Source organism: Protopterus annectens, chromosome 1.part0, assembly GCF_019279795.1.
Source record: "Protopterus annectens isolate FY-2018-M chromosome 1.part0, PAN1.0, whole genome shotgun sequence".
NCBI lineage: Eukaryota > Metazoa > Chordata > Ceratodontiformes > Protopteridae > Protopterus > Protopterus annectens.
This window is the reverse complement of record NC_056725.1, coordinates 1,554,648,827-1,554,676,128: the sequence shown is the minus strand read 5'-3', so window position 1 is coordinate 1,554,676,128 and position 27,302 is coordinate 1,554,648,827. Positions and strand designations below refer to the sequence as shown.

The 27,302-nt window shown below is 39.6% G+C and overlaps 1 protein-coding gene across 1 annotated transcript in view; it reads right to left on the bottom strand.

The window, feature by feature from the left end:
- The window catches only part of MAP3K4 (mitogen-activated protein kinase kinase kinase 4), a gene marked incomplete in the record, with an annotated part of 2,414,579 nt that overhangs the window by 71,252 nt on the left and 2,316,025 nt on the right, over positions 1-27,302 (bottom strand). The window contains 3 exon segments of the mRNA XM_044068025.1: positions 5,735-5,857; positions 7,650-7,809; positions 27,218-27,302. The exon segment at positions 27,218-27,302 is cut by the window's right edge and continues 32 nt beyond it. Coding sequence (XP_043923960.1) covers positions 5,735-5,857; positions 7,650-7,809; positions 27,218-27,302 — 368 coding nt within the window.

Sequence of the window (27,302 nt, the reverse complement as noted above, 5' to 3'; positions counted from 1 at the left end):
TGTGAGCAATCAGAAGCTCAGCAAACAGCGAGGGTGCAGAAGTGTGGCTGAGCACAAAATCAAAGAAATAGCAGAAATTATTATTTTCCCATCCAATGGATGGAGCTGCGTTCAGCTGATTTCTCTTCTACAAAAAGAAAGGTGGTTCAGCTGGCCTTTATTAATACAACTGCCTTAGCAGATTAAAGAAATATGCCACTCCAAACACAATTATCCAGATCAGACTACATCATCTGCCTTTCTTTTAAGCATTTCTCACTAATGCTACCAGCAACAGCTAAGAAGCAAAACAGGACACAAAATTGTAGGATTTGCTGTGTAAAAGTCTCACCTCATAAATGTGTATGAGAAATGGCTCTGAGAGGAAGGCCATCTATGGAGGCAAATGTGAAACTCTCTACTACTGCTCTAAATCCACTACAAATGATCTTACTCAAAAGACTGGGAAATGGTACAATCAACACTGTATGTTAGCAAATGTTTTAGGGACTACCAAAAAGACTACAACAATTCTGATATGCCACAATCTTCCTTATCTTCTGAATAACGGCATTTAATTTTGACAAACATTATTTGATACAGATAAAGATTAATAACAGGTCTAACATACACATCAAAACTACGCCAAGCTGCCAAGCTATACCTTATTTGCTTTCTCTAAGGAGTATGTGCAAAACATCACTTTACAGCGACATATGTGATAATATCCAGAGCATACTTTTAATGAACTGGCATTTCATCAGACAAAAAAGTGCATTCTCCATAAAAGTGACTTCTCTATCACTAGTAGGATGCCACCAGTAATACTGTACTGATCACAGCTAAGCCAATAGCAGCACTGAATTACGTTGAAGCCATTAGAAAAGTGTAACACTAGGCACCCAACTGTTCAATTATAAATCCCCGAAAGATTTACTAAAAACTGGAAAAAGACAACAGAGTACTTCTCCAAAACAAAGGTACCATACACAGTTTTTACAGGCATTTCACAAGTCGTCTGAATGGGGATACAATTTCTCTTCAAGTGGGGAATGCAGTATATTCACTGAGCTTTCATTAAATAAGATGCAACAATCATCATATATATTTTCTACATAAAAGTTTCAATATTACAATGTTAAGAACATCAGAGAAGGTAATCAGTCTGTATCACACAAACACAGCTTACAAATGTTATCAAACAAGCTGTCTACATGCACTTCGAATGAGTCAAGGCTACCCATAATAAGCCTGTCTCAAGCTTGGTGACAAATTTCACAGTTTAGCCACTCTAATTGAGGAAAAAAACTTTTGAGATGTGTTTTAATTTCAGTAAGAAAACAGTTATTTTTTGTAGGACAAGAGTGAGAAAACGGGTGTCAATGGCAACTGCTAACGTTTCATCTTACAGGCATTTGTAAGCTATAATTACGTTATAACTCAAGTGTTGTACAGTAGACCAAATGTAATTTTGAAGAAGCCAAATGTTCAGGATTACAAAGTGGTGATTCCTTTTGTGAAAAAATTCTAGATTTTTTTTCTTCTAAATCCCTAACACTATACATAGAGAAGGCAGTACAGTACTCCATGTGGTATCTAGCCAGGGATTTAAACACCAACATAACCACATTATGCCTTTTGGAAAATGTTTCTGTCATATTTTTAATCATACAGTAGCATTGCTTAATTGTCACTGTACATTGGGTTTACAAGTGAAACTATTGCTAACATTGACAACAAGGTTTTTCTAATGATAAAACTTTGGACAAAAGCAGGTTGATCACTGAATATGGGTATTCCTTGTTAGTAACGCTTATGTGCAACAAACTACACTTTCTGGGTTGAAGGAAATTTGGTTCTCACTGGAACATGACAACAAAGCACCCAAAAGCCCATCAAGTATCTGTTTATCTTCCAGGCCAGTTACTGTCATGGTAACCTTCATATCAGCAAATTTGCCTACCAGTACTTAATCTGAAACAAATTAGAAGGCAATAAATATACTAAACAAACAAAAGAGCCTAACTCCACACAGTGAGGTAACCCCCTTGGCTAAGCAATCTTGGAGTAGAGAAAGAGTGCTTTCCTACAAGTTCATTACCCAACTGGCAACATCATAATGTAACCGCTAACCTTCAGATCTCACAGGAACTGAAGCATCATTCAATATGGAACAGTGCTGAATGCTTTGGCCAAATCCAAACAATTTATGTGTGCTGGAATACCAGTGTCAACAGTCCCAACTACACTGTTTAAACGCAGATCAAGTTAGAGACACAAGAGCAACATGAAATTAAACCACACTAATTATCATCATCAGTCAATAAAATATTAGGAGAAAATGCTTTTTTAACAGTACACTCCAAACATCTGCCATAGAGAGAGATAAACTGGCCTATAATTACATGGGATATTGACATCACCACTCATGTACAGCAAATAGAATAACTAAATTCCAAATTTCAGTGAAATCAAAACAAACAAAAAGATTCTGGTGAAAGAAAAATGAGGCAAGTTATGTGGGGTGTGAAGAGAGCTTCGAGGAAAAGATACTTGAACAAATGGATATTGTTTAATTACACAGACAAGAGGACAACCTTGAATCAGTGCGTAGGTAAATCAGGAACTGGACAGACAAGAGGAAAAATGATAGAAGCAGCAGTATGCAGGTAGTGAAATGCTTTTCCCTCCTCTCCCCATCCATCTGCTTGCACCTTGCTTTGTTTCTGTTATGACCTAAACTTAAAGAATGTGCCAAGTGCTAGCTGCAAGAGGAGATGGGGAAACGGGGACTAGCAAGACAGAGGATGAGTGTGACTCGAAGTTAGAAAGTAGCCACCATTTAAAATGATAACCACAACAGCTATCATTCTTTAATTTTTCCATAAATTAATTTATATACTGATTGTACACATTTGTTGACGGTGTTTATTTTAGTTTATAACTGTTTTGTAATAAGACTGATTACCATAGAAAGAGCATTTGAAAACCTTTCACTGCCTCATTATTTAGAAGCAGTGCGCAGAGCAATGAAGTCCAATAAGGACAGCCCAAGGCACTGATGCATACATAGGAAACCGATACATTTACAGGGTCACTTGCAGGGAAATTAAATGCTGTAGCTGCAGACAGGTTCTACTATGGCCCAACGCCTGTTCACTATCTGCAAGACTTGTCTGTGGTTTGTAGGACAACAAAAAACAAACGGCTGTTATAAATAAAAGTTTTTTTTTTTTTTAAACTGAGACAAGAAGATACAGATCCCTTAATCATACTACTGAAGAAGCTGTTTAAACCAGCAGGTCCAGCCGCTGAATCACTTCTGATTTTACATAACGCCTGTTAAACCAGATCCTCAAAGTCAGGCAATCTTTGTACATTAATATTAAAGGAAATGGTTATGGAAATATTTGTGTTGCTCTCATAGAAAATATTAGAACAACATCAAAATGCTCGTCCGTGACAGCACAGTCTCCAGCCATGAGGGTTACTGTTAAGATAGGTAATGGCTGCCAGCCTAGCCAGACAGAATTATGTAGATAATTCTGTCATTTGTACATATCAATGTAAGCCACAGGCTTGTTCTCTTAAATGGGGAAAAAATGTTGGTAAATGTTAAACTTCAAAAATATAACAGTGCACTGTTGTAAGAAAGCTTTTTATGACTGTCTTTGATCTTTAAAGTCGGCTCCGATATGTCTGGATGAAGGAATTCTGCTTATTGTTTTGAGGCCAGAGTTAATGGCTAGAATTTGCATGTATAAATGTCCTTTATTGCTCTGGTTTCTGACCAGGTGTAAAGAATGCAAATGTAGTTTCAGTTAGCCTGGGAACACCAGAGAAGTGTGAAGAATGATGTCATGTGATGCAGTTCTGTGATATTAATTTAGAGAGAGAGAGAGAATAGAGAGCTCAGAGCATTTGTCTTGAGGACATCCAACATCACCAGCATGGCCTGTTCTATATGTAAGTTATTTAGAACTGTATTTTCTCTTACAAATAGCTAGGATCTGTGATCTCTGAACTCTTGACTAGCACTGTGAAGTAAGACGTATTGTCTTGTGTTTTTATTATTTATTTTTAAACCTTTCAACTGTGGCTGTTTTTTGTAAAGTTAATTTAAGCTCTAGAGTACATTGCATGCATATAGTGATACTGTACCAAGTCACTCTAATAAGCCTTGACTGTTCAGTCACACTTACCATTTGGATAATAATACTGCACAGTAATAATTGGGCACCCTTCATAAGGGCCTTTGAGCAGCTGATAAGTATTAGCTGGGTGGTGGCAGTGATTTCTACCATATATTCTACCATAATAGACCGTTCATCAATATATTGACGGAAATCAAGAGCAATTAAGAGTGACTGCTAAATACATTCAAGAAGTTACTGCAAAAGGCACAACCTAGGATGCAAATACCGATGCATTTACAGAAGTTATGACTTGAGACTAAACCAGAAAACTGGATGAATGAACTGTTCATAACTTACCACAGTAGCAAGATCTACTTGGATATGAAGTAATTATAGGTTCATTGGTGTTTACAAGGCCAACAACCACAAGGGCCTTTTTAAGCCTAGCCATGCATCCCAAATCTCTGCCGAGTTCTGATACCCTTGAGAAGTGTAAGCATGGGCCTGGGAGATGAACCATTTATGGGTTACCTGTTTGCATCAGAGGCATAGGTGCCAAACATGGGATGAATTTCTGATTTCCCATCCAATTGTCCAAGTTGCACAGTTTGCACTTGAATTGGATTAGGGAGGAACTCTACTTCACATGGATGGGGAGCCTGTTCCATAAATGGTGTAGTCTCTGGGATACAAACCTCTCTCTCCAGCAGGTCCTATTTATATCACAGGCAAGGTTTAAGTCTTTAGAACGGGTAATTCTGGTACTGTTTGTTTTGTAGATATGCAAGAGGTCCATCAGAGTGGGGACTGACAATGCCCTGTATGCCAGGTACAGATCTCCCCTAAAAGCCTGTAAGAATTGCTCTCAAAAGAATAGAAGCTTGCAGAAATGCACACAGGAAGATCTTGAAATGCAACCAAAAGCCGCAATCACTTAGGTAGCAAATGGGGAGGGGGTAGGTTTAGGGCTCGAAGGAGAGGCTTGCCACCATGTAAAATCTTGTTTGTGAGTTTGATACACATGGATGTGTGGCTGGTGAGTGGTGTTAGGTTTCTGAGTATATGTTTGTGCTCCTGCATTTGTAGTTGACGTGTGTACAGGGAGATGCACAGACAACTTAATGTGTGTGCTTCACTGATGTGTTTTCTTTAAAAAAGGGGCTGCCAATTAGTCTATTCTCACTTTTATGAGCTACACCCTTTGGATGTATCAAATCAACAAATGTAACAAAAAAAAAAAAAACTGAATCCAGGTGCAGTTAAACATAAAACACGTCTACAACTGGCACAGTAAACCTCTGCAGAGAGTCCTTCAACTGCCCAATACCTCTATGTATAACATGCTGCAACACACACGCATGCACTTCACTTTCCTTACTTTAACCCATGTGATCTCTGCACACAATACCTGTGCAAAAGTGTTTACTACAAAATTTTGTCTCAAAGTTTTGATATGCACTGGATATTACTGTACATCACTTTAATTTTAATATGAAAAAGTACCTTAATTCCATGCCTGATTTTCTTCTGCAAATTATTTTAACATATTAAATAAAATGTATGACTGGGCACGGGTCTTTACTAATTTTAAACAGAAGCTGTTGCAAATTCTGTCCTACCTGCAGTTCCAAGAGTGCTATTGACTTCCCCAGGCATTGTCTGTGCACTGTTCTTCAACTTTACTGAACATCCAAAGTCTCCCAGTTTAATCAGACCACATGATGTCAAGAAGATGTTTGCTCCTAAATGGGAAGGATAATAGGGAAGACAAATTACAGTATGTGAAGATCATACAATAACAGCAGTAAATGGTTTGACAAATTCTAATGAGGATACTTTAACAGCATTGAAATAAAGCTGTATTCAGAACACAATGTGCAATTAAAATACATTCTACAGACATTTTTAAAGTAGAATTTTTATTTCATCTATCCTTTATGCACTGCAGTGTCAGCAACTCAATCACCTGGAGTGAGAACAGAATCCACAGCCTTCTGGTCTTCCAGCACCAAAGGCAAATGTGCTACCTGCTGCACCACAGAATTAACTGTATATACACTCTTCCTTTACAAACAACACAACATTGTTTAGAATAAAATGAATAAGTCAAATAATTCAGTAACGGGATTCTTTTTCTGCGAGAGACTGACAATGTATGATGTGACCCCATACACTACAGTGTATGTACAGAATGACTTGGCTGGAATATAACTAAGCATCAAAAATGTTTTCCTTATATGACATGTTTTCACATAAAACTCAGCCTACCTATAAAACTACCCAATAACAACCTTCAAAGCAGGGTCAGAGATTTGTTCCCCTCATATGGTCAGCAATGGGTATGGGAGAAGTATGGACATCCCAAAGAGGAACTGCTTTCTCTAGTGGGGACAAAACAGAGGACCTCAAAGAGACTTACAAAGGAGATTGTAATTTTTTTTCCTGCTGGTAGAACTATGCATTCAGTGAGATTATTAACTGGAGACTTCAGCAATCATTGAACATCAGGGTACACTCATGTCAGTACACCCCACCTCAACAGGCTCAAGAAACCAGATTACCAGGATCTCAGGTCAAAACTTTAACTGCTACACCAAAGCACCAGCTCTCAAACCTCTTTTCCACTAATGAGGATGTGCACCTTGCATCAGTAACTGCAACACATCATGTTCCAAGAACGTATCTCTGTGTGAATCAGTTACTTCAATACATTAAAGTCTGACACTGTAGCTCAGCACATTGAGGGTGTAGTCTTTTTTCAGGAAAGAAACATTTTTACTGAATTATTACTTATGATATAGATAATCATATATTTATATAAATCAAAACAAACCATAGTGACATATACACACAGCACCATCCAGCTTAACAGCCAACAGCAACGTAAAGTCAGACCACTGCTGAAATATCCAAAAGCAGGTTTAATAGTAGAACTGGTAAAAACAGTGAATATGGTTAGCGCTTTCATGGTCTCAAACACCACTTCTTCAGACCTTCATAAAAAATTCTTTAAATGGATTTTTATAGTTAAGTTTTCATAAATGTTTTTTATGTAACAATGAATGTTTTAAGATATGTTGAATGTTATAATATTATAATAGTATTTACAGGAATGTTTCTATTTTTAGGAATAATTTTAAGGGTCAGATGAGATTATGGAGCATGTATATATATGTAGTTGCTTGAGCAAATGTAATTTAAAGCATTGGACAGGCAAGGGTTAAACACTTGGAAGCTGGGTTTAATTGAGTAAGCATGCTTATAGGTTCATGACTGTATGAACTGATTTAAAAGAAGGTGTGCTAGAGTAAAGAATTTTTTATGAAGGTCTGAAGTGGTGGTGTTTGAGACCAAGAAAGCACTAACCATATTCATTGTTTTTACCAGTTGTTCTATTAAACCTGCTTTTGCATCAACATGCAGCATGCTAACCGTAATCGTGAAAACATCAACATTAGTCACCCCAACAGTCACCATTGATTTTCTATACTGTATGACTACATAAGTACTAAAATCTTCTAATGTATATGTTACCTTTGATGTCCCGGTGCACAATGCCATGTTCATGAAGAACATTAATGGCAGTGGTGATCTGCTTTGTGTACAGCCTAATTACATGCTCCTGAAGCCCAAGTCTGGCTACTTCCTCCAAAGTGCCTTCATCACAATACTCCATGAAGATGTACATTTCTTCCTGTAGTTCACACAAAAAAACAGACAAACATTACATGGTGTCAAAATAATTTTTTTTTATCCTTTTAGTATACCTCTTAGTAAGGTCTATGTAACTATAAAACTTAAACAATGAATCAAAAACAGATAAGATCCACACAGTCCACTTGGCTGCCTCAGTTTTCACTGGACAAGCTAGATTATACTTGTCCACATTTCCATCCTAAAATAAAAACTCCCTTAAGTCTGCTCCAAGCATTCCTGAATTTGGCACTGTTTTCCTACTGCTTAATCTTCAGGAAGGCTGTTACAGGGGAAAAATAATACTTAACTGAGCCTCTCCTGGCATAGAATGATAAAGCTCTGACTACAGCCCAGGCAACTGGTAGTCAGATTATCTGACTGGATGCAAGACAGAGCCTATAGGGGTGGATCAGTCTATACACTATTGCAGAAGGGTGTGGCACAGCTGACCTCATGCTGCCACATACCCTCAGAAAAGGGTCAGAGATGCAAAGCCAGGGAGGTGGGCGGGTGTTCAGATCTACAAAACAAGAACAGATGGTACTCTTCATTATGACTGCAAAAAAAGCATGCACCTGCATTGGACAGGAGTGGGGTTAAGGTCATTATAAAAACATCCTCATAACTTGAACCATGGTAAATAACACAATCAGCCCAAGTGGTTGCCTGCATGACAGACCCTCAAGATGTATCACACTCCATTGGTTCTGAAAACCCCACAATCTTAAGCAGGTGAATGAGCTCATCCATTAGGGGGAAGTTTGATGGTCAGCAGGCAAGGAGGCAGAAAGGGCCTATAAAAATAAAAAGAAACTTAAAAGCAATCTCTTTCCAAACCTTCCATCTCAACTGTTCGTTTTTCCAGCACATAGTGTCATACTGTGATTTCTTGTTCCCTTGCATTTCTCTTTTTTTTTCCTAATGACATTATTACCTGCCATGACTCAGTGGATTCATTACAGGTACTAAAGATTCATTTCATACCCCAACTAGGTCTCCTTTCTTCAAGGCAGAACAACTAAGCTCTTTAAGCATTTTACACAGATTCTAGAAAACATTATGAGGCTCACTTGTTGCTATTTTCTGAAACACTTTTACGTTTTATTTATTTATTTAACATTTGTTTACTGGGAATGTCCGACTGGGCCAGATGGCCCTCTTTCAGTGGAGGCCCAGGGAGAAAAGCTCCATTACAAAGAAATTAAAAAATACATTGAAAAAATGATTATGTACCATAGAATAAAAACATTACAGAACATATTCATATTTACAAAATATTATATAAAATAGTTCAAAATCGAAATGCTGCGTTACAGAGAGGAAAAAAAGAAAGAGCTATACTAATTTACAGTTGTGTATACCGAGAAAGTCTTGAGGTGAAATGCATTAAGGAAAGAATAAGTGAAAGTGTGGGAAGCTAGAGATAGAAGTCTAAGCTTTAGGAAACATGAAACAGGATTTCTGCAGGACGAGAGTAGTAGAAGAATTTAAGACTTAAATAATTGATGTTGGTATAGAAGATTTGAGTGGATGACTGGATAGGGATGAGGTGAGTGGTCATTCTTGGGAAGAGCAGGAGCGTACCCAGTTGTTTAGGTAGTTTCTGAGGAGCGATTTGAAACTTTTTGTAATAGTAGTGTTTGCAATTTGCTGTGGAATGGAGTTCCAAATCTTGAATATTTTGTACAACAGGAGGGATTCACCAAAGCTGTTATTGACTTGTTGTGTCTAGTAATAATTTATCATAGGATCCTAATGTTCTATTGTTGTATTGGTGTACTAAGTCTTTGAGAGCTGGGCAGTGGCCTAGTTTGTAGATGATGGAGTGGGTAACTAGTTTAAGTGCAGGAGGTTGGGAAATTTCTTTGTGTGGACAAATCTAAAAGCTTTAAGACATGTTGGCTCAAACAACAGGAAATAAAATAAAGCAAAACTGTGTACAAGCGTGTATATGACTAATGCATTTTAACCACTAGCAGGAATAGAGAAAATAGAGTAATTAGCAAAACTGTGCAGAAGTTTGCCTATATGCAACCATGAATCTTAAAACGGCAAAGAAATAAATGTTATATAAGCTATGTAAAGTGCGCACAACTTCATACACACACACACACACACACACACATATATATATATATATATATATATATATATACATATATACATATATATATACATACATACACACAAACACACACAAATATATATATATATATATACATACATACACACACACACATGTATATTACAAACAATACGTAAAGGGTGGCCCAAACCACACGACTAACATAGTTATCTTTATATGGCATTTGCCAACCTTGTAAAACCTGTTTATTATAAATGGTAAACTTCATGTACAAGGACAGTGCAGTGGATCAAGCTACTTGGGTTATATCCTGCCTTGGTTATGACCACTGGCCAACTTTAAAAGCCTCAGGGCACCCACGTTACTTGTGAGGAGGGCATCAGAGTTTAAGGGTAAAGCCAGTCAATATTAAAAGTCATCTAGCATTATTGTTTCTTGAGTGATTTTTCAGACATCCAACAGCCAGACGGGATATAGGTTGCAACAACACACATAAAGGAGATCAGTAGTTCAGCATTGTTAATTTGAGAGGTTTGAGTGAGGAAGGCAACATTACTAGATTAATTCTGAACACTGCTATAACCCCCCCCCACCCATCTGATATGACGATGTTGTATTCTGGGGTATGATTTTCTCAGGTTTGAGGGGAGAGATGGAGGAGTCCACTGGAGGGTTTGTTGGATCTGGGTTAGGGTGATGTCGTCACTTAATATTAGGGGTTGTATCCTGTAATGGATGGGAAAGAGACATTTACATTTGCTTGTGTCCCTTGACCCTAGTTTAGAGTGTATGGCACTTAAACAGTAGTATATTTTTAAAGTCAAATACATGAGCTGTTATACAAGATGGAGGTTATAGTGACATTGCTTATGATTATGTCTAGGGCTTGTGTGTAAGGTTGCAGAAGGCTGGCTGTGAATGCGACAGGGGTGATGGCAGGATGTGGCACATGCTAGCAGTGTAAGAAATAAGACAGTAAGTGCATACAGTAGCTGCAGCATTGTGGATGGCACAGCGAGATATTAGGACGGTAGCCACTAGGAAGTGAACAGGAAAAAGTGAGGGTTGGAGGAAGAGACTGTTTACAGTCTGGGTGCAAGTTAGTTCAGTAAAATGATGGGGTGTTAAAAAGAAATACCGAATATTAAGGAAGGTGCAAGTCTACTGAGGAGCAAAGGGATAGTGAGCAGTGCAAAGGCAGGAAGGAAGAAACAGGTAGCAGAGTGGGTTGGTACTACTGTCTGCCAAATTTTCTTAACTTCTGGGGAATTTAGGGACACAGACTACCGGGTAAAAGATGAGGGAGACATTTGTTTTTCTGAAGTCAAGTAGGATAAGCTACAAAGTTGTTCTATGGTTTTTCATGTTATTTTAAAAAACAGTGAAAGAAAATGTTTGAAATGTGATGGGAGATATAAAATATACTAGAACCATTTCTGCAGAATACATTACAGTGAAATGATGCAGACTGTTAGATATTATGATGAAATGCAATGCTTTCAAGTCTTACGCCATTAGGACCAAAACCCAATGGCTCACCACTTGTCTTGTACTATTTGAAAACATGGATGCTGCAGTTAAAAAATGCAATATTACTGTTCACTTTAAACAGTTTCTAAGATATGTAAATGATGTACAGGAAAATTTAAAGAAAAATATGTGCACGGCTAGCCACATGGCAATGAACATTAGCTCTCAATGACGCAACACCCGGACTCCAAGTGAAAAAATGGGAAAAAGGAATTATGGATTGGTGGGTCTTGAAGTTTTGTATTGCCAAACAGCACTGAAAGAAGTACTATGAATGCTCTGAATATGATTTTTACAGAAAGTTATTTTGCTGAACAATCCTGTTGTTCCTGGTTTTTAACAGGATTTACTGTTCTCAAGATGTTTATGGACTGCATATCTGATGTACTTCAAGTACTAAGAGCAACTAGGTACAAGTAAATTAAGGTAGTGGTTAGCTAGTCACTGCTAGCCTGCAACTCTGCCTTCCACAAGGTCAAATTGGACAGAAATAACAGTCACACACATATTATGACCATGGCAGAACTGACACACAAAATGTACAGGTGCCTGAAACAAGCCATGATGACCTGTAAGCTAAGGGATGGGGAAGGTATCCAGTAGGAGTCCATCTAGATGACAAACCTTCTCTACTATGAAGCATGACTGCAATGATTCCTGTAGCCTCAATTAATTCTTGATACAACAGCAGAAGGATACGTTGCATCTAAAGGGCCTAAATGAGCAGTCCAGTCCTATGGTTAAAAATGGCTGCTGCCTCATCAATGGAAGACATGTTTTGACGACATGGAGCTTCTAGTAAAACAAGAACATGAAATCTTACCCTTTTCTGCCATCACAGGATGATGAAAATTAGTTCTGGTCTTTCTTTCCTGAATTTTGCAATGAGGCATGGGATTATCAGGAACAGCAGAAAGGCACATAAAAGTTTTCTTTGCCATGAAATGCAGTGCATATCAAATGCTAACTCCAACTTTCTCAATTAAAAGAGTGAGTGGATGGCATATTAGACAGTGGTAAGTAAGGATCTTTAGAGCACTACACTTCAAATGACCTGATCTAGGCAAGGTCTATGAACTTGCAACTCCAGAAGAGGACTGGGAGAAGTTCTCAGAACACCTGTCAGCATTTTCACATTTTGTGAGATGACAAATGCTGACAGTGATGCCACTTTCACTGGGCTACTGCCAGACACACACTGCCCCCTTGCAGACAGGGTATTGACCACATGTCAGATTGCTTCTTTAGGAGGCACACAAAATCAGTTTTCTGACAACTGAGAAATAGTGCCAGAAGCAGCTTTGTCTTCAGAACTGCTCATAACTCAGTATGGTTGCTATGGAGCTTTCTATCCTAGAGGAAATACTTTCCCTGAACCATAGAGGAGCCAGTGAAGCATCCATCTTCAGTACAAACAGTAAGTTTGAATGAAGAAATGGTAGGGCCATCAATAGGTTGCTGGGAAATATTCATCACTCAAAGCTTGGCAACAGGGTTCTGACAACACTAGAAGGTCTGAGAACATATGGTGGTTCTGTATCCACTGCCAACTCACAACTTAGACAGCATTCATATCTTCAAGAAGGCAAACAGCATCACAAAGACTTTGACAGTCAAGTCCAAAAGACTTCTTCACCTGGACCCTGCACTTTTCCTTATCCAAGCTGTGGGTCTGAGACCTGATGCTACATTGCTCCTCATCCAAGCTGTCAATATAATGACTTCCTGGGCTCTCACATAAGTAAGAAAGTTGAGCATTGGACAGTGTCCAACTCTATCCTTACAAAGACAATTCTCTGAGAAGATACCATAGCAGTTCTCCAAGTTCATCGCTACTCTCACTGGCTGCAACCATGGATGCTTTCAGGAAGACCAACAATAAAACCAGCAGGAGTCAGTCATCCAGGTAGGGAACCACATACAGGTTTTTCATCTACAAGTATTTGGACATCATGGCCAGCACCTTGGTAGACACTCTGGGTTCTGAATAAAGCTCCAACTGCAAACCTTTATATGAGGAACAATACTCAGATACAACAATAGGAAGGAAACTCTGGTCAGGGCACCAAAGAAGGTTGTGCCAGAAGCTATTATGTTCAGTGGCATCATCCTTGTTCCCTGCAGTACTGGCATGAACTCACAGACAGCCATGACTTAGAACCAAATATACCAGGTTGTCTGCATGAAGTCTCTGGGGTACAGGATGGGACAGAAAATCACGTAATTCCATCTAAAGGAAGAAAAGATGCAAGTAAAACTGCTGTCCATATTCCAAACATGGAACGGTCTCTGAGCCATCTCAATAGTTTAACTCAGAAGGTCTAATCTCACAGCATACCTTTTATGGAGAGCTTAAGAGCTCTAAAATATGGTCTACTGTGACTATATCCAGAACCCACTGGTCTCTGGTGATGTCCTTCCAAGCTGGTTGAACACATAGAACAATCTACTCTCCATGCAAAGCCCCAGACCTCTCCAAGGACTGCTGAGGCTGTGCAGGTGAAGACATGCAACTGGGCAAAGTGTTTAGTACAGGAGGGAACAACACTGTGCAATACTTCAAGGCCAACCTCTATGTGGGAAGGAACCTCCACTTTTGAGGTTGCCTGTGTCTAGTTCTGAGATTATGGCCCCTGGGACATTGGGATCTTCAAAGTAGCCTGAGTGGGCAGAGTACCATACACCCAACCCACGACCTCAGGAACGAACACATGCCGAGTATCACACAAAAACAAGTGCACAATGGCTATGTGCGATGGCAGCAGATCAGGATCCATTTATTGGGAATGCACTTGCTAAGAGTGAAACAGCAAGAAGGGAGGGCTGAATCAGCCCATACTCCCTGAGGGTGCACTAATGCACCTATGATTAAGTCCCCAACAGACATCGAACATTTGTTTGACTGTAAGTAGTGAACGACAAGCTCTGACACTGGAAGATATGAAAGACTACAGTGAATGCAGGCCAAGAGATCTTGCTGGGACCAGGAAGGGACCATGGGAGGGGAGTTTTTATTGTGGGTATTTTGATCTATAGTTGGGTGATTCAAGAGATCACTTTCTGGAATCAGGGTTGTTTGCTATGTGCACAGGCCAAGCAGTGAGAGGATGGGTGTTACCTATACTCTGGATCATACTTTTCAGGATGAGAATCAATGGTGCTGTTCCCTTGGGCCCTTTGTCATATGCCAAAGCAAATAAAGGTGCAAGTTCAAACCCTTTGAGGTTTCAGAGTGCTCTCAACACACGTGGGAACCGCAAAAATGTTTCCAAAATCAACTTACTGCCAGGAGGGCTAGTCTGCTGCCTAACCTCCAACTCCTGGTCCTTGTAATGGTCCATCAGGGTGGGGTCTAATAATGACTAGTATTACTAGTAATACAGGGATAGGACCTTGAGGCGATCTGAGTACGACATGTTATTTACACCCTGTATTCTTTTAGTGAGGAACCTCTGTGAATGCTCCAACTGTTGGATGTGCCTGGTAAGGTACATACCACAGGGGGCCACTGTACTCAATGATAGATCTGATGAATGCTGAATACAATGGAACAATGACTTCCTTGGAGCTTGATATCATACCTTTGTTTATAAGTTACACAACACAGAATAATTTCCTCACTACTGTAGACACATTGTGGTTTAAAGTCTAGATTACTTTCTACTTGTGTCCCCAAGTCTCTGACTACTGGGTCAACTCTTAGGGGGTGTGTTGTCAATATTACAGTTTCCAGGGGGTGAATGACTTCCCAAAAGTTACTATTATGCATTTCTTGGCATTTAGTTTAAGTTTATGGCTCGGACACCAGTTATTTGTCTGGGTCAGCCCTTTCTGGAGAGCATTTGTGTGGCTGGGGGATTCTATGAATACTCCTAATTTGCAATCATTTGCAAATTTAGTCAGCCAGAGGCCAGTGACATTGGCCTTAATGTCAGAGAAGTAAAAGCCAAAAAGCTGCAGTCCCAGGATCAATCCCTGAGGGACATCACTTGTGACTGGCCTCTTTGTAGAGGTGACCTCCCTAATTCTAACTTCCTGGGTCTTGTCTGTGAGCCAGCTGGCTATCCACTGGGTGACATAAGGGCTTACACCTACCCTCCTGAGTATGTCAACAATGCCAAAGTGTGCCAAGGATACTGTGTCAAATTACTTGGCCAGGTCAAGTTAGGCAGTGTGAATCTTTCTGCTGTCATCCATTGCTTTGGTGACTTTCTCAAAGAAGCCCAGCAGGTTGCGTAGGTATGACCTTCCCTTGAAACCAAACTGAGTTGGGTCCACAGTGTCTGGAGGTTTCCTATGTCCTTGATTATCATTTCCATGATAATTACTTCCATGGATTTGCACATGAAACTAGTGAGACTCACTACTGTAAACACATGGTGGTTTAAAGTCTAGATTACTGTCTACATGTGTCCCCAAGTCTCTGACTACTGGGTCGATGCTTATTTTTATTTTATTTTACTTTACATTTGATGACTGGGAAAGCCCGACTGGACACAGGTCCATTTTCAGCAGAGGCCCGGGGAGATAAACTCCACATAAAAAACAAACAAAAGTGACAATACATTTACATACGATTATACATAAAGGAACATATTTAACATTTTTACATAGGTGAGTAGAACAAATGTCTTCAGACTAACCATTGTATGGAAGAATAAGCAATTTAAAAAAGCTATGGTAAGGAATAAGTAGTTAATGGATAAGAGGTGAAGGTTCTGCAAAATGATTATAGTACTGGATGGAAAAGTGAATTAATCTGTGGGGGGATCACATGGGCACAGCCAATTGTTAGAGTAGTGGTTGTTGAGTAGTTTCTTGAATAATGAAACAGAGCTGGTAGAAGTTGTGTGCTTTGGGAGTGAGTTCCAGATTTTAGCTATTGTACAGCTAAAGAGAGCTTTGCCTGCTTCATTCTTATGTTTAATGATAGTTATGACATTTTGGTCAGTAGACCTTAAGAGACGGGTAGTAGTGTAGGGCTGTATTAAATTTTGTAAAGCTGGAGTTTTGTCAGGGTGGTAGTACAGTTTGTGGGCTGTGAAGAGTTGTGTAGTAAGTAGTTGTTGGGGCAACTCAAGCCAGTTGAGCTGTTTGAGGGAGAGACAGTGATGGGATCTATTTGAGGCGCCAATGGCAAATTTAGCGATCTTGTTATAGCAAGATACCATTTTGTTTTGATCACTCTGGCGAAGGTTAGTCAGGACTGGGAAGGTGTACAGTAGGGTAGATAAGTGAGTTCTTGCGACAGCAGCTTTGGTATAGTTGGTCATGAATTGCCTGTTCCTATACAGGAGACCCAGTTTTTTGTTTACTTTTTTGAATGTTTGAGCTATGTGTATGTCAAATTTGAGATTGTTGTCAATTACTACTCCTAGGAGTTTAGTGTGCGTGTTGCTGGGGTGACAGTGGTGTTACCTCTGGAGTTAATGGTGAAGTCAGTATTTGGTGGAGATCATCTACCAGGACTGAAGAGAATAAGTTTTGTTTTTTCAGGGTTGGGTAGAAGTTTAATGCTGGAAAATCCTGCTTCAGCCAGAGTAAAGTTATTCTGTGTTATTGTTTGAAGTTTGCTTAGGGTTGGGGCGGCACATATGATGGTAGTGTCGTCTGCATATTGCACTATACAGGCGGAAGAAGAGGAAGTTGCTATCTGATTTGTACACATAGAGAATAGTAGAGGCCCAAGTATGGATCCTTTTGGAACTCGGGTGTGTTGTCAATATTACAGTTTCCAGGGGTGAATGACTTCCCAAAGGATACTATTATGCATTTATTGGCATTTAGTTTAACTTACTAAGCTGGGCATTAATCCCTACATCACTCGAAGGGTTGCCAACTGGCTTACTGACAGAACAAGCACTGTAAAATTAGCAGACTCCAAATCCAGCTCCAGACAAGTGACAAGTGGAGTACCTCAGGGTTCAGTCCTGGGACCGCTTTTGTTTGGCATCTACTTCTCTGAAGTACAGGCCAACACTAAGGGACTCTGGCTAACAAAGTTTGCAGATGACTGCAAACTGGGAGCCATTACTGAATCCCCAAATGATGTGGATATTCTACAAAAGGGCCTTACAGAAACAGATGCTTGGTGCCAGAGCCAAGGGCTCAAGCTCAATGCCAAGAAATGCAGAGTTATCCCTTTGGGAAAAAACGTGTACCCGTGAATTACCACATAGGTAGCAGTACAATGAACACCGAAAGTGAAATAAGAGACTTAAGGACACAGGTGGACAGTGGTCTCACTTTCGATAACCTAGTACCAACCTATGAATCTATGGGTCTGTAGTTTCCAGGGTCTGCAGATGGCCCAATACTGTGAAAAGGGTTGACTGCTCTCCACTCGTGAGGCACAAAGCCTGTTTGGAGGCTACAGATGACTAGACCGAGGGCCTGAGAGGTCATGTTTCATGCTATTTAGAAGGTATCCTGGAATATTGTTTGGGCCCACTGATGCAGTGTTTTGGCTTTAGAGAGAGCATTAGGACCTGTTCGCTAGTGACAGTAGGGGGAGTTATATTTAATGGTATTTCCTGAGGGGAGGGTTGAAGGGGAGAGAGGGAAAAATGTTGGAGCGGAATTTGTCGGCCAGTAGGTTTGCTACATCTTCTGGCTCAGTATACGTGTTTCCATTAACAATGAGCTCTGTACATAATTGTGTACAGAGCTCATTGGGTACAGAGCTCTGTACACAATTGTGTATTGCCTTTGAGGTTGTGGACATAGCTAAAGAACGCCTTGTGGTCATCATTGGCCTGGGAGGCCAAATTTACCTCAAATTTGGCTTTGGTAGACTTTATTTGTCCTTTGAGTTGTTTAGTTGGAGACTGCTTTTCTCCTGCTGGGTACACCACCTCCTAAATGTTGCCATGATTTTTCCTTCTTTCTGTTATGCAGTCTACTTATGTTGAAATTCCACCAGGGTGGCTTTTTTTTTGAGTTCTTCTTTCTGGTGGGTATAAGCTGTCTCTATGCAGCTATTAACATGCTTATATAGGGTTTCTGCAAAACTTTCTGAGTAGGCAATAGTGCTCTGAGGGTTTATGGGGACTTGACATTTTGCCAGGTTATCACTTAATAGTCAGAAGTTAGCCTCTGAGTAGTTACTGAACATTTCAGGGTTAGCTGTGGTTCCAGGATTTATTTTTACTTCAAAGGAGACCAGTTTATGTTCTGATCTAACACATTACATTAGGGGGGGTGCTGCATTCGCCCATATTAGTGAAGACCAGATTCAGTAGGTTTGCAGGCCTGGTTGGTGTACTGACAATCTGGTCCAGGGAGTTTGTGTTTAAAAAAATCCATAAATCTCTGTGCTTGCACATTTAGTGTTATACAGGATTCCCAGTTAATAGCGGGTAATTAAAGTTGGCCATGAATATGGTACTGGGTTGGATGGTGAGCGTTTCCAATAATTTTAAATATATGCTATGGGTTTCCTGGATTAAAGAGTGGGACCTATCGCTTGCAAGGAAGTGATTTGAGATTTTGCCTACGGTGATTTGACTGTGGAGAAACTCAAGTGCATTGTCCTAGTGACCAGCCTTGAGGTATATTTATTTATGATGTCAATTGAGACACCTCCACCTTTATCCCTGTCTGTGTAACAGCTGGTCTAAATATGTGGAAGGCTTCATAACCTTGCACTGCTGTTGTGCTCTGCACGGCTTTAAACCATATCTCAGTGACCACACAGACATCAGCATTCTCTACGGTGAGGAGAGCTTGTATGGAGTGGAGTTTTTTGTTTAGTCTCCTAGCACTGAGCAGTAACACCTTCAGATTTTCTTGGTTTTGATTTGCTATGTCAGAAGTGCTTTCAGTTTGGCGTTACCTATACAAGGCACTATGGGGGAGGGCAATGTTTTGCTAGTAATCGAAAGTCTAAAGTGGCCAGGTGCAGACCATCCCTGGCAAAGCAGCATGGTTTGCTGACAAATACTGCCTCCCTTAGAATGCCACCAGAAACTAAGCCAATTATTAAAGTCGGTCGTCATCTGCTCGTATTGTGGCATCATCCTTAGAGAAGGTAAAATGTTGCTCAATGCTAGGCTCACACCAGCCTGCAACACATATTCTGAGAAGCTCCATTATGTCTTTCTTCACATAGTCTAAGGAAGTATGTCTCAGGTCATTTACACCAACATGGACTATGACTAAGCCATACTGGTACTTGTGGTCCAACGATCTGAGTGCACGTGCAATGTGGTGAATATCCTGATCACTGATAAGCAACTGACTGTAACTTTATCCTTAGCTTGCTAAGAGAGACATCAGTGTGTCTCACAATGGAGTCTCCGATGACCTGAATACAGGAGTGTATGGTGGCTTGCCTTATGCTCTTAGAAGTACAGGCCCTAGGAGATGTGGCTGTATCGGTTGATGAGGGTGCTGTTTTGAAAGACTGCATTCAGGGTTGCTGATGGTATTTTGTTATATGTACTTCATCTAAGAGGTATTTGGGGTTTAAGAAGGTTACATTTAAGTGTCTCAGCATAAGCAGGTCCATGTGACTGCTGTGCACTGTGTGTGATGGGTACAGCATGTGTACTACTGACAACCTGACTGACATGAGGAGTCAATCAGGTTTTATCTGAGAACTTTGTCTCCAATGACATTGTGTAAATACATCTCTGACATACCATATCCATTAGTTTGAGAATTAACTGGTTGTCAGTCAACATGAAACAATTTCTACATTGCCTCAGGATGGCCTATATCCACACCAAGCTAGTAAAAGAGATAGTGGGAAAGTTCATATTCATGGCAACAGGCCCTTTTTATTGATTAGACAGTTGTAGTGAGAATATAAAGTAATGTCAGGAGTACCTATCTGGTTTGCAACTCTGCGGTCAGTTCTTGTTACTGCAAACTAGTTGTCCTGTGTGCAACTAGGTACTGGTGAAATGTCATGGGTGCTTTTACAGGAAAAACGTAAACTCAAAAGTGTCTGCGTCTATACAGGACGCTACCAAACACTTGAATGGGGAAATAATAAATAGATCCTGATGACTTATGGATTAAATATTAAGGGAGAATCTGAAGTTAGGTTAGACAGCAGTTAATCATGCAGTATTTACTGAAGAGAAAAAAATAGCTATGTCAAGGATGATAAAAAAAGAGAGGATTCGCCTGACTGGCTACTACTAGTGCTGGTCTCACCACAGCTTTATGCTGATGGTATACAGTGCTCTTTTGCTTCTACTATAACCAAAAGCAAAACAGAAGCATCAATCCCAACATGAGAAGCAGGCCACAGGCTCTTTGGTGATCAGCAGTCTTGTCCCAGAGGATGCAAGGGGTCTGTAGTCTTGTTGTACACTTTTCCTGGTATATGCCTTGAACAGCCAACCAGATCAATCAGGAAGGTCCAGCACAGACACTCGCTGCCCAATCAGAAACAGTCGGGAGTCCATATATTCTGGTCTTTCTCACCAGGAGCAAAATATAAGCACAAATTCCAAGCTGGCACCTATGAAGCACTTATCAGGCTTTCTGGTGGTCATAAATCTCCAGGAAATAATGCCCTTCTCTCCCAAAGAGCAAAACAGAAGCATTAATCCCAAGATGACTACAGAGAGGCAGAATGTGGGCTCTCCAATAACTGGTGGTCCTGGACTAGATGCTGCAGATTTTAAAGGCAAGATGGAAAAATGGGTTAATATCCTAAGAGTTGCAGTGTGCACTAAGCAGTTAGATATGAAAGAAAGAGGGGGTAACCTAAGCTTTAGCAATTTAAGTAGAGAGCCACTAATTTTAAAAAAAGAGCAAGACAAACTGGAAGGGGGTGAGCACTTTTTTATTCTGTCTCTATGGAATACAGTAGGATGGCCAATAAATTTAAATAGTTGAAAGAGAAGTGATTTCACAAAATAACTGTGTGCTTACTTACAACAGCCAATGAAAGAGGAGAGGGAAGGAAATATGTCGTCAAATTTCAAATTAACATGACCGGCATGAAAATAAAGAGAGTGGAGTTTAAAACCACAACAGTGTGGCAGTGAGGGAAAATTTAATTTCTGTGTGGCTCTAAAGAAACACAGTTGTGGTGTACTTCTTAGGTTAAACATGCAAGTAAAAGCAGAATACATGTAAAAAAGCAAAAACAAACTAACCATCCCCTCACAGCAATCTATGGCAGAATTTGAGTGAGCTTTTTCAGTAAACCCTTGAAATGTTTTATTTTACCCCTTAAATAAAAGGTTTAGTTCTTAGCTCCACCCTCAGTTCACACGCAATTAACTTTAATTGTTCTAATTCCTGTGTGACTCACAAGAGACAACGGTGGTCTCTTTCCTAGCTTAGATGTGCAATTAAAAGCAGAATACAAGTAAAGCACAGTGTAAAGAAAATAAACCACAACATACAAAACAGAAGAAGGCAATGAAGCAATACAAAATACAAGAAAGCAAAAGCAAACTAACATTTCCCTCACAGTAATCTATGGTACAATCTGAGTGTGCTTTTCCAGTACTACTGACACACTTGAGCCTCGTTTAGTCATTGATTCCTGCATTTTCCCCCCACAAACAGTGTTACTGGTAAATTTCTGCATAGTATACTGCTTTAGTCTGTGTTGGGATTTCAACAGTAGCAGTAATTCTGAATTCTGCTCCAAGATGTGTGCTTCAGTGCTTTTACAGCTATTTATATTACAGTTTTGCTGCCAGAGTCTTAAACTTTGCTTATCATTTACCTGTTTAAAGTTGCATTCCAGTGCAATTCTGTTTACCTTGCTACTGTTTTTCCTATTTGTACATGTCCCAGCCCCACAGACACATTACACTAAAGTTTCTGAAATTCTAACTTACCTAAGGTACTGATCTGAAGCTCAGAGTCATAGGACTACAGCTCCATTACTGGCTTTTTTGATTACATCCCTCTCTAGCAAGTCTGCTATATTTATCATAGAGCTATGCCTACCCAGGGTCTTTTATTCAAGACTCTGAGAGGTGCAGAAAACCCTGAAGTGTGAGAAACAAACTTTTCATCAAAAGGGATGAAAAATGTACCAATTTAAATTCTGCTTAAATATTTTAAGTTACACTTATGTGGTGATAATTGTTTGTACTATCTTTTTCCATGTTTTAGCCAAAAAAGTTATATATTTGCATTTTTTGTTTATTTTGAGACCTTAGTGTTTAGGTTAATTTACGGTTGTGGGAAGATTGTGTATTACTGCAAGAATTTAGCATTGTTTATTCATTATACAGCACTTCTATTTCCATGAGTAGAATTCCAAATCAAAACTTGCTGTTTGTAACCTGAATCCTGACTGGGGCCTTAGTCTTGTAGTTTCATTTGCAGTTTTGGCACAACTGTTAACTACTGCAGATTTGAGCCTTGTTTAGTCATTTGTACTGCATTTTTTTCATAAACAGTGTTACTGGCAAATTTCTGCATAGTTTGGTGCCTTAGTCTGTGGTAGGACTGTAACACTGCGAATTCTCGCCATGATTTGTGCTTCAGTGCTTTTACAGCTGTTTATATTCCCATTTTGCTGCTAGACTCTTACATTCTGCTCATCATTTGCCAGCTTAAAGTTGTAGTCCAGTGCCTTTCTGTTTACTTTGCTAGTGCTTTAATCCTGTTCTTTGTGCTGGTCTCAGTCCCCACTGAGACACTGTGCTAAAGTTTCTGAAATTCTAACCTACTTTGGGTCATTAACCTGTAGCAAAGAACCAAAGTACTGAAGCTTCAATAATTGCTTTATTTGACTGGATCCCTCTCTAGCTAGTCTGCTTCTTCAGCTTGAATTTGATTTATCCCCAATACTTCCACCCATTTCCTGTTGTGGTTTTAAAAGTCTGTCTCTCTGGTTTCTGCCTCTTATGGTAATTTGACTTCCAAAGTCCCTCCCCTCCCCTTCTTCATTTGCCATTGTCTGTTGCATAAACCATTTAAGTACTTTCTCCATACACTAATTTTCCATATATCCATAATACTGAGTGCCTGCCCTACAAACCAGTACTTCTCTTGAGTAAACATCCCTTACTACAAACCATCTCCTACTCATTTTCCCAGAGCTCCCATCTGCTTGGTACCCTCTCCACACTATGACAGGGTCCTGAATTAACCCTGCTCCATACTTTGCACTTCAGTTAAATGTTTAGTGCTACTACTTTATTTTTTGCTTTACTTGTAGATTTTGCCTTTAAATCACTTTAAAGGTCCATAATACTTGAACATATCTTGTCCAGATAGTTTAAGTTGTTTTGTTGTAGCATTATGCACTCAAGCAATCTTTTTTGGTGTTTTTACATTAACAGGACTGGAATAGTCCATCTATTGGCAGTAGGTGTGGCCTGGTCTACATCAGTTGGGAAACAAGTAAGAAAGTTGTAAGCATAGCCGTTTTAATGGCTAAAGGGATTAGAAGTCAGTTTCCTGTGTTTTAAGTGTCTGTGTAAATGTGCTGCATTTGCAAGCCCACTGCTCATCGTTCAGCAATGATTAGTAGTAGTACGCTGTTTTGACGCAGACATTTAGAAACCTACTTTTCCCTATACAACCATTTCTGAAACTGTACCAGTAAGTGTACCGCATGTTGAAGAGCACTGCCCCTTGAATTTAGTATTATACAGCCTAGCATAGTCTCTTGCCCCAAAAGCAACACATTCGAATTATCATGGAAATGATTACCAGTGACCCAGGAAACACTGGTAAAATCCACAATTAAACAGGTTGTACAACAAAAGAAAAAAGTCATAGCTAAAATTAGTAAGTGTGACACCAAAAAGGAAAAAAAAAAAATCCCAAACTGAATAGACAACTAAGAGGTCTAATTAAGTCCAAAAAAGCAAATTTTGAGGTAAAGATGGCATCCGAGGCCAAGGACAACCAGAAAGACTTCTTTAGCTACGTCAGAAAACACAAAAGCAGCACATAACAATGTGCCAAACTGTTAATAAATGGAGCCACTCTCATGGAACCAGGAAATACAGCAAATCTTTTGGCTGACAAATTCCGCTACAGTTTTACCCCCCTTTCAGCCCCAGCCATCCACCAGGAAATATCACCTAACATAACCCCTCCAACAATCAACAGGAATCAGGTCTTAGATGCCCTCTCTAAAACCAAGAATACAGCTTTGATGGGTCACAATAATATCTCTGCAGGCCTCCTAAACAGTATGAAATATGACCTATCAAGGCCACTGGAACAACTATTCAACCACAGCCTCAACACAGGTTTCATGCCAAGCAAATGGATGACTGCAACAGTCATTCCTCTGCATAAGGGCAGACCATCAACAGATTTTGGGAACTACAGACCTATTAGTCTGACTACTGTCATATGCAAAGTCATGGAAAGAATCATCATGGAAAAGATTAACAATGACATAGGAAACATTCAGACACTGGCTTCAACCCCAGTTTGGTTTTCTCAAAGGCAGGGCATACCTACTCAAACTGGTGGATTTCTTTGAGAAGGTCACCAAGGCAATGGATGAGGGCAAAACAGTGCATAATGACCACCTTGATCCGGCTACGGCATATGAAACAATAACTCCACTCAAGCAATGTAAATAAACTTATGGAATTATACATATACCCCTATGTCACTTGCTGAATAGCTAACTGTCTCACAGACAGGACCAAGGAAGTTAGGATTGAAGGACCACCTCCGCAAATAGGCCGGTAATCAGCGGAGCCCCCAAGGGCTTTGAGATGGAACTAGTCCTTCTTGGCATCTATTTTTCAGAAGTCAAGGGCCAATGTCAAGGGCCCCTGACCTACCAAGTTTGCAGCTGTTTGCAAGCTCAGCACAATCATAAAACCCCCACTTCCAAGATACTAACATCTTACAGGATGGTCTGAGACAAATGACTAGTGCCAAAGCCATGGCTTAAACCTTAATACCAAGAAATGCTTAAAAGTAACTTTTAGGAAGTCGGCTGCTCAGGGAAACTACCTCATTGATAAAACACCCCTAAAAGTCAGGGATTTGGTAACTCATCTAGACAGTAACCTGTTTTTCACGAGTATGTGTATAAGGTAGAAGGAAATCATTCTATGTCACTCAACTTATAAGTAAGACAATGGCATCTAGGTCCAGGGAAGTCATTATTCCATTGTACAAGGCCCTCATCAGACCCATCACATGCAACTGGAACACCCACAGAGGCTCCTTGCAAAAACACAATGCTCTACGCAGACTGGCTCAAAGTCCTATCTATATACTCTGTTACCTACAGCCTGCTGAGAGGCCATTTATACCTGGCATAAAAGGCATCCTTAGATCTCGCTCTGATGGATCTTTTGCATATCTGCAAAATGAACAGCACTGGAACTACTACATCTAAAGAGTTAAATTTGCTTGTGACTTAAACAGGACATACTGGGGGAACAGGTATGTATCTTAAGCGAATCCCCACTCTCTGTAATGGGCTTCCATTCATGTGAAGTAGAGCCTTTTTCTAAACCTATTCAAGTACAACTTGGACCAGTGGAACAGAAATCAGAAATTCAACCCCAGTCTGACACCGATGGGTCTGAGGGACAGAGGCAGTCATTAAGACATGCACTAACTAAGATATATCCTTTAAAGTAACCTCTAAGGCTCAATAACTCATGGGAAACATTTGGCTTGCATGACTTGGATTAATGACGACCCCAGTGGCCGTTAGCCTAGTATTTGAAAATCCAAAAGTATTATAGCAATCGGTGTATTAAAAGGTAGGGTCGGATAACAGTCAAAACAGCCATTTGAAATCACTGAACTGTAACATTAAAAAAACATTTAGGTGAAAACAGGAGAGGAGTTATTAGTTCTGTTCAGGCTAGTGAAAAAAATCCAAAACATATACTGCTTTTATAACAAAAGATCACAAAAGCCAAAGTATTTGTGTATGTAAAGGTGATATTTTCTATTTCCAAATGCAGAGGCATAAGAAATAATGTTAAAAATGAAAACATCAAAATTAAGCATAAGAATTTTATACTCACCCATACTACGTCAGCTATAGTTATACTACACTGTAATTAGGTTATGTGTGTAGTGTGTACATAATCTTTTTATATACACCCATACCACTACATCAGCTATAATTGTTCTACATTGTAGTTTTATTAAGTGTGTATAAAGTGTATGTATATATTCTAAATGTACTACTATTTGCAGAACTTTTTCCTCCATTTATGCTGTATAGACTCTAAATGCACGCCTTGTGATGTACTAAATATCTTACGTGTGTTTCATGTGGAGCTTTTCTCCCCAGCCCTCCACTGAAAATGGGCTCTGCTTGGCCCAATGGAGTTTCCCAGTAAACAAATGTCAATAAATAAATAAATACATAAAATAAAATAAAATAAAATTATAGCTGCAGTTGTGCCACTGCTGCTGAAGCTAGAAGCAGAATCTTAATATACTTTTTTCAAATGCGTTAGTTCAGATCTCTGTAAACGTCCTGACAGAGCAAAAAGCATTTTAGAGATCTTTATAGAAAGTGAGCAAAAATTAATTTGTTTTAAGTCAGTAATGGGTGCATAAACTTTCACTACAACCCATTATGCTGAAGGTTCAAGATTTAAAACCAGCTGACATAACAGAATATGCATACAGGGAAAGAGGCATAATCAACACAAAGCAGTACAATTCACATTAAAAATGATTCAAAACCTAATAAACAGGGCCCTTTGTCTTACACCGCTATACAAAGGCATCCATGCAAGTCCTAGCATCTGGAATTCAGGTTTCTGAAAATAAGAACTTTTAACCCAGCTTATTTTTTAACCCCCCCCCCACACACACACACACAATAAAGTGCAACAGGAAAGTTACTACTTACTCTGTGAAGTTCCACACCAAAGTATCTTACTAGATTTGGATGCTTGATACCTTCAAATATTTTCAGTTCATCTGCCGTCTCTTTA